This window comes from Meriones unguiculatus, chromosome 6 (genome assembly GCF_030254825.1).
Source record: "Meriones unguiculatus strain TT.TT164.6M chromosome 6, Bangor_MerUng_6.1, whole genome shotgun sequence".
Classification (NCBI taxonomy): Eukaryota; Metazoa; Chordata; class Mammalia; order Rodentia; family Muridae; genus Meriones; species Meriones unguiculatus.
Window position 1 is genome coordinate 46,027,016 of NC_083354.1, and position 12,819 is coordinate 46,039,834.

General features: G+C 45.5%; 1 protein-coding gene across 3 annotated transcripts in view; it reads right to left on the reverse strand.

Moving 5' to 3' along the window:
* Positions 1-301: 301 nt before the first annotated feature.
* Positions 302-12,819, reverse strand: part of Cpne4 (copine 4) — a 442,945-nt gene continuing 430,427 nt past the window's right edge. For all 3 annotated transcript variants that reach the window (XM_060385390.1, XM_060385392.1, XM_060385391.1), the window contains 3 exons: positions 11,473-11,606; positions 7,161-7,397; positions 302-504 (listed from right to left, as the gene is read on the reverse strand). In XM_060385390.1, the coding sequence (XP_060241373.1) occupies positions 370-504; positions 7,161-7,397; positions 11,473-11,606 (506 nt within the window). In that variant the 3' untranslated portion in view covers positions 302-369. The remainder of the gene's footprint in view (positions 505-7,160; positions 7,398-11,472; positions 11,607-12,819) is intronic.

Sequence of the window (12,819 nt, forward strand, 5' to 3'; positions counted from 1 at the left end):
TAGGAGATTAAGCCAAATATACGTTTTGGCTATCAACATTCAAGAAATGTTTCAAAATGCTTTACAGTGTAAAGATAATAAGAAATTTAGCAAAATTTCAACAAACCGGTATAAAAATGGATACATACACCATTTTATTCCAAGGCGACATGCTGAAAAGAGTATGTTATAACTATTTCATTGTAAAAAGTCTTCAACAATACAAGGGTTTAACAGATCCAGGCCTTGGGGCTACACATGCAAGAAAAAAAAAAATGTCAGTTAAAAATCACTGAAACGTGCTATCTTTAAATGTATATAATTGTTATTTTTTTTTAAAGTACAGGAATACAATGAACAGTGTTTCAGAACTCTGTAAAAGTGTGGAGTTCACGGTGCCAGTGTCCTGGAAGACTCATACACTTCCGACGAACACTTGGGCTTAATCCCTTTACCATTGTAATAGTCCACGACTTGATTTGGGACTTCAGCCAACACACTCTTTGCAAGGGCAGCTGGCGATGCCTGCAGGGAAGAAGAAATGACCATGACTTGAAGCAGATGCAGACTGACTCAAAGAGCTGAGCCCTGCTCGGAGCACCTAGGTTCATTCACTCAGTCATCCAGCCATCCGTCCACTCAGTGTCCTTGTGCTCTGCCTACAAATGTAATTTGCATCTGAGGATGAATTGCTCTGCGGGTGCTTGTTTCATTTAAATTTGAGTTCTGTTTTAGACACTTATGTGCCAGCCATTATGCCAGGAGCAGTGGAACTATTGGAAAAGTAGGAGTCATGTGTGTGTGGGGACGTGAAATGGCTAAATGGAACCTTTCTGTGAGATACTATGCTGTAAATACTATCAACCGGGGCAGTTGTTTAGAAGGAAGCAAGAGCTCCTGTACACTGTACTTTGAACAGGATGTCCTGACAATGCCTACTGAAATCTGAGGTGTATTGTTACAGAAAGTCACAAACACTTCGAGACCAAGTTATCCAGGAAGAAATGAGGGCATGCCTCCAAGAGGAAGCAATATTGAACTTGGGCACCTATTTAAAATTCAGGGAAAGGAGTGGGGAGGGGCACTCCATGATTCTAGCGACAGCAAGGCATCGGATGGAGCTGAAGAAAGAATGCATGCTCGTGTGTGTGTGTGTGTGTTTGTGTGTGTGTGTGTAAGTTGGGGTGGGGTGGGTGGTGGTGTTGGGCAGGGGACTCGGGCTTGGGTAGTCACTTAATTAGAAAATGAGCTTGGGGTCAAAATCTTGAACACCCCGTAGTGCTGATTTTGCAGCAGAGAATGATTGAGGTCAAGGGCATGCTAGACTCTGGGATCATAGAGAGCGAGCAGCTCCTGACTCCTGGGTCTGACCCTTAGTACTGACTGCACAATCCCTGCACAAGAAGATTCAATCATCTGTGTAGCTGGACTTATTACTTTCCCACTCTTAATCTCCCTCACCCCTTTTTGCCTCCTAACCCTATACAGGAGAGAAACAAGGATAGGTGGGAGAGAGGAATTAGAAAAACCCCTGAATCTAATTTCTTTCCTTTTGTTTCTTCTTTGATCATGGCTACTAGCAAACTGCAAAGAACCTCCCTAAATGACCAACAACCACGGACCGGCTCTTGGAGCCCTCAAATGTATGTACCCTCTGAAAAGTTCCAAAAATTCCAAACTTCACAGGGTCTCAGAAACTATCTGTGGTGGCAAACCCATGCTTCTGCCAGAGCGTGAGACAAATTATAGATAGCTGCTGTGGACAATCTGAAGCCGCCTCACATCCCTACACCTGGGATTTAAACCAAAACACATTCTTATGTTTCTGTGTTTAAAAAAAAATCCAGAATTCCCACTACGAGTCTGAGCCTCCCTATCAGCTATTGAAGGGATTGGAAGGCTGGTCAGAGGAACCAGTTAATAAATATTTGAGATTCTCAAGGAAGGAGAGCTGGTCTGAGGGCCAGGGGACTGTGTGTCTCATCTTCTTTTCTCAAACCATTTAACATGAAGCCCTGATCTCAGAGGGAAATAGAAGCCACTCTGTCTAATGTGTGAAAATCAGATATCTGAGAAATCCAGAAAAACCATGAAGAGGTTTGGTTTGCTTACGGTGTGATGAGGGCATAGCTTGGGAGGAATCTGGCCTGCAGACATTCTTTTACTTTGCAAATGACTGGTTGGGCTTAGACCATGGTTCATGTATATAGGGGGGCAGAAACAAAATTCATCTCCATCCTCTCCCTAGTTAGAAAGGTTAGAAGGCCAAAACCAACTTGGTTTCTTAGCTCTTTCTACGTCTAGGGATGGCCACTTGACTCAGTTTGCCCTATGAGATGTGAATGGAAATTTCCTAGGTGAATTTTAGAACTCTTACTTCCTGCTTAAAAAGAACACACACAGTAGGCTCTGTTTTCCTCTTTTCTTTTTCCCTTGAATGAAAATGTAATCCTTGGGAACCGCCTTTTTTTTTTTTCTTATCATCATGAAGAACCATCAAAGGAGACCATAAAGTGCTGATTTTCACACTACTGAATCAAGAATGGAGCCACCATCCCTAACATTTAGTTACATAAGAATAAATTTGCTCACTCTTTATAAAAAAATGTGTCTTCTTGCAGCCTTCAGTTACAGTTACTTTCTAATCATAACCGGTCAAAACGCAAAGAACAATTAATTGGTGCCCAGGCCCACTAGAGATAATCACAACACAGCTCCTCCAACCAGCTGTCGGAGAATGTCTTGGAAGAGGGATTGGACAGATTACAAGGGCCAGAAGTCTAGAGGGTCTGCTGAGATAGTGTCTTTTACATATGAGAGGGGACCTGTCCTCCTTAACCTCAACAATATGGTTGCCCAAACAAGAGTTGAAGGACAACACAAGTTGACACGCCAATGTGGGTACATGGAATCTCAGGAAGCCTGGTTCCTAGAGGCCATTGACTGCTGTTGTGGGAAGGACAATCGGTTTTCTCCAAGTAGGTTATCCAACCCAACAGGGTCTGCCCTGAATAACATGTACATGAGTGCTAGAGCTTGAACTCAAGGCCTGATGTCTGCATGGTAAGTACTTTATGGACTGGGTCATTTCTCCAACCCCAGTTGTAATGAATCTGAATGCAAATATCCACTGTGGTTAGTGGCTATCTCACTGAAGAGCACTGGTCCTAGGGGTGCCCTTTACATATCTGTGCCGGTGTAGGCACTGAACTGTAGAAACATGAGGTGGATAGGAAAACTCCAAAAATACAAAAGCAGTTGGCAATAACAGTAATGTGAGCAGTATCCACTGTGCAACTCCCATGAGCCGGGCATCATACCTAAACTCCACCTTCTACCATCCAAGACATTTGCAGCCTTTGCCTCATCTTACTGAAAGTCCACGTCACTGAGAGCTTAAGCAATTTTGCCAGAGCCACACAGTCCAGAGCCTGTGCCTGAGTACTTTAAAGCTCCATGTTAGCATGCAGAGCAATGAAAGAGAGAGAACTCATGGCTTACTGGTGTGTATGAAATATCAGCTCCTCACCTGGCTTTTGTTTAAGGCTTATTAGATTCCGAGCAGATTAGTTTAAATAATGAAATGTTTTTCAGAATCTAATTTGAAATCCATGAAGAGCAGGGAGGTGAAAAATGCTCCTGATGCTCTGCCCGCGCCACCCCCTGGGAGGCTGAAAATGGACAGCAGGGAGCATGAGCGGGACACTGTGTCCTTGCCCTGCTTGGGGCAATTCTGTCACGGGACCATTCCCTTGCTTCCATTCCCCCTTCAGTCCCTGTCAACAATCCTCCATTTTCCGGCCCATGCCTAGCTTAAGCTGGAAGGGTTTTCCTGGGGTCTGTCTCTGCTCTGAAGTCATTTCAGGGCTGTAGAACTTGGAAGCTGCTGGCCCCGTGTAGCTGCATGCAGCCGAGGACAGGGATGAAAGCACTCCAACTAAAATAATAAACTTGAAATCACGAGGTTTCTTTTCTTTGCAATTGTTTTTGGAATTCAATTGCACGGTTCTCAGACATAAACACCATAGCTCACAATGTCATCTTGCAATGATAGAATGTTGGACACAGAGCTAAGGAGACAGCTCAGTCAACAAAGTGCTTGCCATGCAGGCATGGAGACCTGACTTTGGATCCCCAGCACTCATGTAAACATCTGGGTATGTATTCTTGTGCACTTATAAACGTTGGCGCTGTGGTGTGCGGTGTGGGAAGGGAGACAGGAAATCCTTGAGGCTCACCGGCCAGTTAGGTCAGTGAGCATGGGTTTACTCAGAGACTCTGCCTCAAGAAAAAGAAGGCGGGAAGTGATAGAGGAAGACTCTTGATGTCAATGCCTGACCTCCATATGCACATTCCTACCCAAATACACATGTACATATGTACACATGTACATATGTACACGCACACACGTTGGGAATGGCTGTAAGTTATTCTCATCCACCCACGGGCTGCTTAGCATGTGGACTTTTTGCGATATCCTTGTCCTAAACATGCAAGTTCAGTAAATTCTCCAAATCCTGGAGTCATGCTTTCTTAGCTCACTGGGGTCTCAGTGTGTGTGGAACGAAGGAACCCGAGTCTGTAAAGTCCCGAGTCAATGTGCATTGACATGGGGTATGGCTAGGGAAAGGACCCCAGTGCTTCATCCCCATAGGTATGGCAAAGACTTTCCCAGGTGAGGCTCAGAGGGATGGCAAATCCTTCCTCGGGTGTAGATGAGGATGTTGGTATAGTGTGTACAGAAAATGCCCACGGTAGCTCCGCACACCATGTTTACATCCTGAAAACTGCTCCTTACAGAGGCTGACCCTACCCGGATTCGCTAAACCTGTCACCTTGTTCAGCTGCTCCCAGCGTGCTGCAGCTTCCTCCAGAGAGCCAAGTGTAACCCACTCCAACTTCTGTGTGAGTCTGTATGTCTTTTTTTCTTCACTCCCTTGCTGCCCCCGTCAGGTCTGTCTCTGGGAGCCAGGCTGGATAAGGCACCAGTGTGTCTGGTGTGTTCCTGGTGCAGTGAGTAGTCCATGCGTTTGAGGTTAGTGCCTTTCATGGCTCAGAGGTGTACAGGTACAAGAGCCATGTTCATGGCTCTTGTGTGTGTATATGAAGGGGAGTGTGATGGTTACTTTCGAATGTCAGCTTGCTAGTGGGGCATCCGCTTTTATTTTTCCTTGTTGACAGAAGGCCCAGAAACTACGGGAACAGCCTTCCCTCTACCTCAGGTGTATTAGGGAGTAGAGAGGGTCATGGAATTTAGCTGCAGCAAATTGAGCCAGCCCCAGTTCACCCTCCCATGAGGGCTTTTTTGATGCCACGCTTTGCTTCCCATAGCAGGCAAGAGCTTGGGGAGCCTTAGGTACTTTCCTTTAGAAACCTCCTCAGTGGGGGAGTGGAAGACAGGATGTGGGGGCAGTTACTCTTCCCCTACAGCATTGACCAGAGAGCTCATGGGGGGGATCAGCTTCTGCTGCTACTTGAAAATGCCCTCTATTCTCAGCTTTGCAGCAGGAGACTGGTCCCCTGCCTGCTTAATGATTTTAACCACACTGCAGCCCTCTTTAAAAGGAGAATACTGATCCCATGGCAGAATGATGACAAAGAGGTTCGGTGAGCCCTGTGATGTACAGTCTCCCCCCTTTTAGGTCAGATGGGACATGGACTCTAGGGTTCAGGCTGTCACGGAAAGACAGAGGTGTGGGCAGCCATGCCAGGAGAGCACCTGAGAATATCTCTATTGCTGTAATTGCCAGTGCTAGTGTGGCTGCGGACCTAGCCTGGGCTCAAATTGGACAGGATGTGCTTGGATACAGCCGGTAAGCTGGCTGTGAAAAATGTTGGAGGTCCATATGAGTGAGAGTCTTTGGACAAATGGCTTTTCCAAATAAGCATCCAGTGGGAGAGGGCCTGCCTTGGATGGCATGGCCCCGTGCCTCCCTCTATCTGATCTCAATAGCAGTAGAGCCCCACATGGAGAGAGACCGCTGTAGGAGCTAACAGGAACGTTTCCAGAAGGGACACCACACACACACACACACACACACACACACACACACGCACACGCACATTCATGGTGACCTGTACAGAGGAAATGCTGCAAAGGACATTGAAGACTGCATTTCCTCCTGCTGGGAGCTCATGTTTAGCACCTCCCCTTGGAATGGTGGCAGCAAGAGCAGAGCAGAATCTCGGGCTGTAGTGGAGAGCAGGGGCTGGGGATGTGCACTGCTGTTGGACAGTGTTTACAGAGGCTACAAACCGGAGGATACAGGAGACTCCCTGTTGCTGCCTAGACTATTTCCCCGGTCTCCTGGACACGGCTCTGAAAGGGCCTTTTATAAACCCAAGAAAGTCTTAATGTTGACTATCACAACTTCATTTGGGGTTGGGTTTGCGGAAATGTCAACGTACTTCTGCTGTCCCCAAACTGGAAGTATAGGTGGAGTGTGGATGAGCATCTTCTCAACACCATACTAGGGAATTATCCAGAGCATTTGCTCCAGCCAATAAGAAGACACAACCCTGATTTCCTGTTTACTATGGGTAATGGCTCACAACTGTATAAACTGATAGAATACAGGCGATTTTTGTCCAGAGACGTGAGTTAAAGATTATGGGTTGGTATGTTCTTTGTCATGAACCAGTCTGCTTTGACAATCTTATTCTATCGTTTTCTCCTCTCACTGACCACACTAAACCTACCTTAATATTCATTTGTATTGGCCCAACTAGCACCTGAGTGAACAGACTCACTTGCCAATGCTGTTCACTGTACTGAGATGGCCTAAGTGTCTGCCATGGTGCTCACAACTTTTGTGAAGCAGAGATAACCTGCTGGCCGGGCCAGGCTGAATTTCAGCTTAGCCTTGCTCTTTTTCCAGGTATCCTTGAGCAATCAATAAGCTGTCCAACTGTTGGTGGCAACCCTGAAGGGACTAGAGAGCCAAAATTTCATGAGTGAAGGCAAGCATTTAAAAAATTTGGCAACTGTAGTCACCATGGCTTCTTATTTGTAACTCAATGTCTGCTTCTTTGCCCTGGTAGTCATGATCTGTATATCCTTCCTACAGGGTTTGCTCAGCCCAGACAGGGTCTGCTGATGCTGCTTCAAGAATAACAGGTCACTACCAACATTGGCGGACACGTGGGAGGCGTGACGATGCCCCCGTCATTTCTATGCGTACGTGTTTGAAGTTCCGGAAGGGCACAAACTGGACGATGTCTCGAAGGACAGGCTCTCCCTTCGGGGACCTCAGAATCCCGTCGTCACCATCCAGCATCTGCATGTCACTGAAGTCGGCGTTCCCCACGCCCACAATGATGACGGACATGGGGAGGTGTGAGGCATGAACGATGGCCTCCCGGGTGTCAGCCATGTCTGTGATGACGCCGTCTGTCAGGATCAGCAGGATGAAGTATTGCTGGGGTCAGGAGTCAGATGTTGGTTGATGATAAGGGATGAGGCGGGAGAGAAAAATGACAATACAGGATCAGTTAGGTATCTATTTCTAGGTGTCCTCCTCGAGGACATTTTTGTTTGTTTGTTTCTGGGCCCCTCTGCAGGCACAGCACTAGGCATCAACAATTATCAACTTATGGTCAGTCTTGCTTTATTTATTGCCCTCGGTTACCTACTTTGTATTATTTTCAAAGAATGATACATTTTGCAGCATTATTATTCTTTAAATAATATGCACAAAGATGAAAATTTCACTAGTAAAAATAAAATCCTAAATGTGAAACTAAAATTTTTAACCCACTGAGCAAAAGTGACAGGATATTTGTGATTTGCTGTATACAAAAACTTCTTCGTTTGATTTCTGTGCCTTAACTAAAACCCATGGTCTCAAAAAACATAGTTCATTCTCCGAAGACTAACAATACATGCTTTTCTCAAAGGCTCCCCAAAGCAGATTCCAATTTATCCCACACCAACATCAGAAGTTCTGGCTCCTTTAATGTTTCTTGGTTATTCTTATGTACCGATTTGATTACTATCCCCAATGGGCTGGTAGTTTTGGCTCTGGATGACCATCATGTCTCTACTCCTAGACCATCAATTCCACAGCTTTCCCAGTTCTGCTAACCCTCACATCAACTTCACATTAGCTCACTCTGCTCACAGCCAAACCAGAGCTGGCCGCCATTCATCACCACTTCACTTAGGACATTTGTCTTCCAGTGGCCACCTTGTAGAAAATATCCTATCTTTCCAGCCTGCCTGTTCTCCCTCTGTCTTTACAGTGACATTAAAGAGACCTCAAGACTCTTGTTGCCTCCATATCTTTTCAGGTTCTCATCTATTACCTATCTGTTCTGGGCTTCAGGTCAACAACAGGCATGTTTTAAGGTGTTCCGGCTCTTGGTTTTCAGCCTCTCTGTTCCCTCTCCACGCGGAAGGCTGCCACAGGCTCAGCTGAGACGGGGATTGGAGTGAAGGCCCTGCACCTGCCAGTGCGGCATGACCCATTGGGACTGAGTGCAGATACTGCCGTCAGGAGTACTGTGTGCTTCATTGTGAGAGGCGAGGGGGGAGCTTTAGGGAGACGAAACACAGGTCAAACCCAAGAGAACTTTCCATACAGCTCCTCAGATATGCTGGATCATTTCAGGAAGGAAGTGTGGGAGACTCAGATGTGCCAGGGTAGAGGTATTACAGCTTGCTGATGGAGCACTTGCCAGGCGTGAAGAGTCCTCGGTCCTCAGCATTACAAAGACTAGCACATGAGTAAGAACGAACATAAACACACTGACTCACAACAACAAAAGTTAAGAACTCCCTGGAGTCAAGAGAGAGTGAATATTTTAGAAGCTGTTTCTGTCCAGCTTAATGTCCTAACCTTAACAAGCTACAGACTACTGTGTTGAACAGGATGGAAATTTCTAAATAAAGTAGTGATGACAGCCCTGGCCACACCAGCCAGCTGTGCTTGAGTCTCTGAGCCACAGAAAATGTGGACTAATGAATGATTATTGTGGTTTTAAATTGGTTAAGGTTGTGTGTCGTTCAGCAAGAAGAAATGAGGAGACAGACGTGAGGTAAGCCAAGGAGCCCAGATTACTTCAAGGTTAAAGCCTGAGGGACTCGGTGCATGATGGTAGTGTAGAGAACAGGAAGGGAGGGATGCAGGCAGGAAGGTCCAACAGGCCTGCGGGGAAGACCTGATGGGAGGAGAAAGAGAGTTTGCGGGAGAAAATTAAGTTCATGGAGACAAACGATGGCTCTCATTTGGAGAGGCTGCTATTGTCTATTCAATATCCAGATGGAGATAAGATATTGATAAACAGTGGAATGATGAATTTGAAGTTGAGAGGCAAGTTGGGTTAGTGATACGTATTTGAGAATCAAAGGATACAACAGGTATAAGGGGCCATGACCATGAGCAAGATCACCCCACACAGAAAACAGAGGAGATTCAAAGACTGAATTCTGGGGATTTTAGCATGGAGACGTGAGGAGGACCAGAAAGAGGAGGTGGGGAGGAAGAGGAAGAGGCAGCAATAGAGACCAACAGAGCAGTCAGTGAGACAGCAGGATGGAATGTCTAACTTTGACAAGTGTGGTCTTCAGAAGAATGCTGGGGAGGAAACTTCCATGGGATTGTGGAGAGGAATTAGTGTGTGGAGAGATGAAGATAAGCAAAGCAGCTTACTTTCACTGAATTTGCTGCACAGGGTTGTAACACCTGGACAGTTGCTAAAGGGACAGTGAGATCAAGGAGGCACAGCTGTATATTATAATGGGAGATACTGTGAGAATGTTTATGTAAAGGGAATGAGTGAGGATAAAGAACAGAATTGTCACATCTGATTCACAGTCTCTGGGTAACTGACAGGATGTGTTCCAGTGCACAAAAGTAGTGGTTGAGATTTGGTAAAAATGTGGTCCCCAATCCATTCTAACACAGGGAACGGGGTGCAGCGCAACCAGGTTAGGGGAGTTATTGCAAGATAAGGGTAGAATGTTATCTTCTTTATGCAAATGTGGCACCCTGGAACCCGTGATGGAGTTACACAGAGCCTTTCAGACAGCTGGCAGTTGTAGAGTCTCTTCCATTTAAAAAACATCACAACGCTAGACAGAAACACGTTGACATCAGTCAATAACACACAGAAAAGTATCGGGGTGGGGGGGTCATATTTACTTCTAAAATGTTAAGAGAAAGACCCCACCTTTGTTTTGGCTTTGTAAATGTAGTTTGTATTTTTCCTAAAAAACAAATTGAGCAAACATTTGTTGTGGTAGTTTGTATTACTGTTCTTCATCACCATAAGATAGAATCATATTTGTGTGTGTGTGTGTGTGTGAGTGTGTGTGTGGTGTGTGGTGTGTTTCACTGGATTGTGAGGGTACATGGACCCATGTGCCCACATGTGGATAGAGGTCAGAGCAGGATATTGAGTATCTTCCTCTGTCTCTCTCCACTTTGTTATTTTGAGAGAGAGAGAGTCTCTTACTGACCTGGAAGTTCAAGGTTTCTGCTGAGCTTCATTGCCAGAGACCTCCATGTATTAGCCTGCCCCTGTCCTTGAGTGAATCTGGTTGTGGGCGTGCACAACTCTGCGTCCCTGGATTTTTATGTAACTGTTGTGGGTTCAAATTTACTTTCTCATGGTTACAGAGCAAGTGCTCTTCCCTGTAGGCGCAATGTTATTGTGCACTCTGTAAAGATTCAAATGCTGATTTCTGTGCCCCTCCCCCCATATCTGGTTGTAATCCTTGTTCTGAGAATCTCCTGTCTCAGTGTTGTCTAAACTGTGCTCTCCAACTGTCCCCATTAAAGTAGCTTAACAGACAAACACTGGGCAGGGGAGAACATAGGGCTGGACTTCCTGCCAGCCGTTGGAGGAGAAGAGAAAGAAGAAAAGGGGATTCAGCCATGGCAGAGGTCTGGAGACACCAGGAGAGCAGCTGAGCAGAGAAAGCCAAAAAGTGCAGATAGCTTGGGGATTTACGCTGTGAGGAAGCCAGACTAGCACGGGAGTTAAACTAGACTTATATTGCTCATTTGTTCTGCCAGAAGGTGTGTTAAACAAACATAATGCTACAGTCTCAATTATCTGGGTGCTAGCAGAGTGAAGAGAGTAACTGCAACACAATTTCCCACTGAACATTTCACCAGCCCTTCAACTCTTGTTTTATTTATGTGGCACAGTGCCTCTATCTGTCATCTTGGTATGCTGAAAAACAGGCTTACTTTCAGAATTATGTTTTCATTCATGGGATAAGAGGTGAGCTTGACACAACTCAGTGAATGAAGTTGCTTCCATTATTGCATGTCTGTGTTCGGGCAAAGAGACACATTTGTGTCCACCCTAGGCTTCACTATCTCAGTGGATTGGGGTTTAATTAACTTTATCCTTTCTCAGATGAAGGGACTAAAGACAGAGAAGTTAAGACATTAAAAAACAAAGCTAGAATTGATTGTCTGGCTAGAGTGAGCATGACGACTGGCATCCAAGCGAGGCGGGGTGTATCCCTGTCCCTCTCCTTACCGATGCCTCCTTTGTGTTTGTCTCCTCTGAAGCGGACTTGGCAACCTTCTGAATGATGGGAGCGATGTTGGTGGGACCATAAAGCTGGAGCTTGGGAAGACAGCTCTGATAGGCTTCCACGACTCCTTGAATTCCTATGAGGAGATTTGAAAAATCAACACTTCCATAGTCCCTTCATATATATTACACAAAAGCAAGCAAAAAAAAAAAAAATCTTCAGATAGTCCTTCTCCATACCACGGGTAGCGTCTTAAGACAAAACGGAATACTGGGTCAGTATTTTGCCTCCTCCCTTCCCCAACTGAAACAAAATCACGACGAGTCATCAAAAGCAACTCTTTCTATAAACTGCCCCACGAAAGCTCTTATGGTTCACTATGGCTTTAAGGAGGCAGAAGCTGCTCCCATTTTACAGGTGAAGAAGCAGAGGCCCAGACAGTTTACATGATCTGCTCCAGGTCCCAGAGAAGGTGAGTTGCAGACTCAGCATATAAGTACAGGTGTTTGAGCTGAACGAACCACTCAGCAGGCTGGCTTCAGTGGGCTGGTTTTGTTTTGTTTTGTTGTTTTTATCGAGAGAAAACCCTGCCCGAACTGCCTATAACCGTCACGGGTACGTGTGACCGTATCTCCAGACATTACATCTATTAAGAGCAAGAATCATGACTCATTCATTTTTGTATTCCCCCAAAGAGCTTGCTGCAGTGCTGAGAACACACTGAGTGTGCCATGAATGTGCACACAGCCTGCATGTTCATAGGCTGGGAGTTACGATATAACTGATGTCAGTCACTCATTTAAAGAAGGGCATTCACTGAGGCCACATGAGCCCAGGACATAGAAAAGCTGGGATTCTGCTAGGAGAGGCAGTTTTGCTCGCCCTGCTGCAGTCGGGGCTCACAGAAGACCATTGTAAATAAACTGCCATTATAAATCCATTTTATTCACATGGATGCTGTCGCTGCCTGTGTGACTTTTCTATCCCATATTTCTATCCTTCTTGGTTCCAAAATGGCACACTGCTCCTGATTTTGACCATAGGCAGTCACAGGAGTCATTGCTGAAATTGTTCTCCAAAGCCATCACATACTGCAAATCAAATGGACAATTTGGATGAGCAAGTTCTGTTTTTCTTATACAGGTTTCTAACCTTATAGAAAATGTTCCACTCACCTTGGCCAGCCTGTCATTCCAAAGGTGGACGCCAAATTATTTAACAATGTGGAACAAAAGCAAAGTGATGCCAAAAGAAGCTTCTTTCCTTTCCTTTTCTCTTTTTTTCCTTTTCCCTTTTTTCCTTTCCTTTTTCCCTTTCCTTTCCTTTTTCCCCTTTCCGCTTTCCCCTTT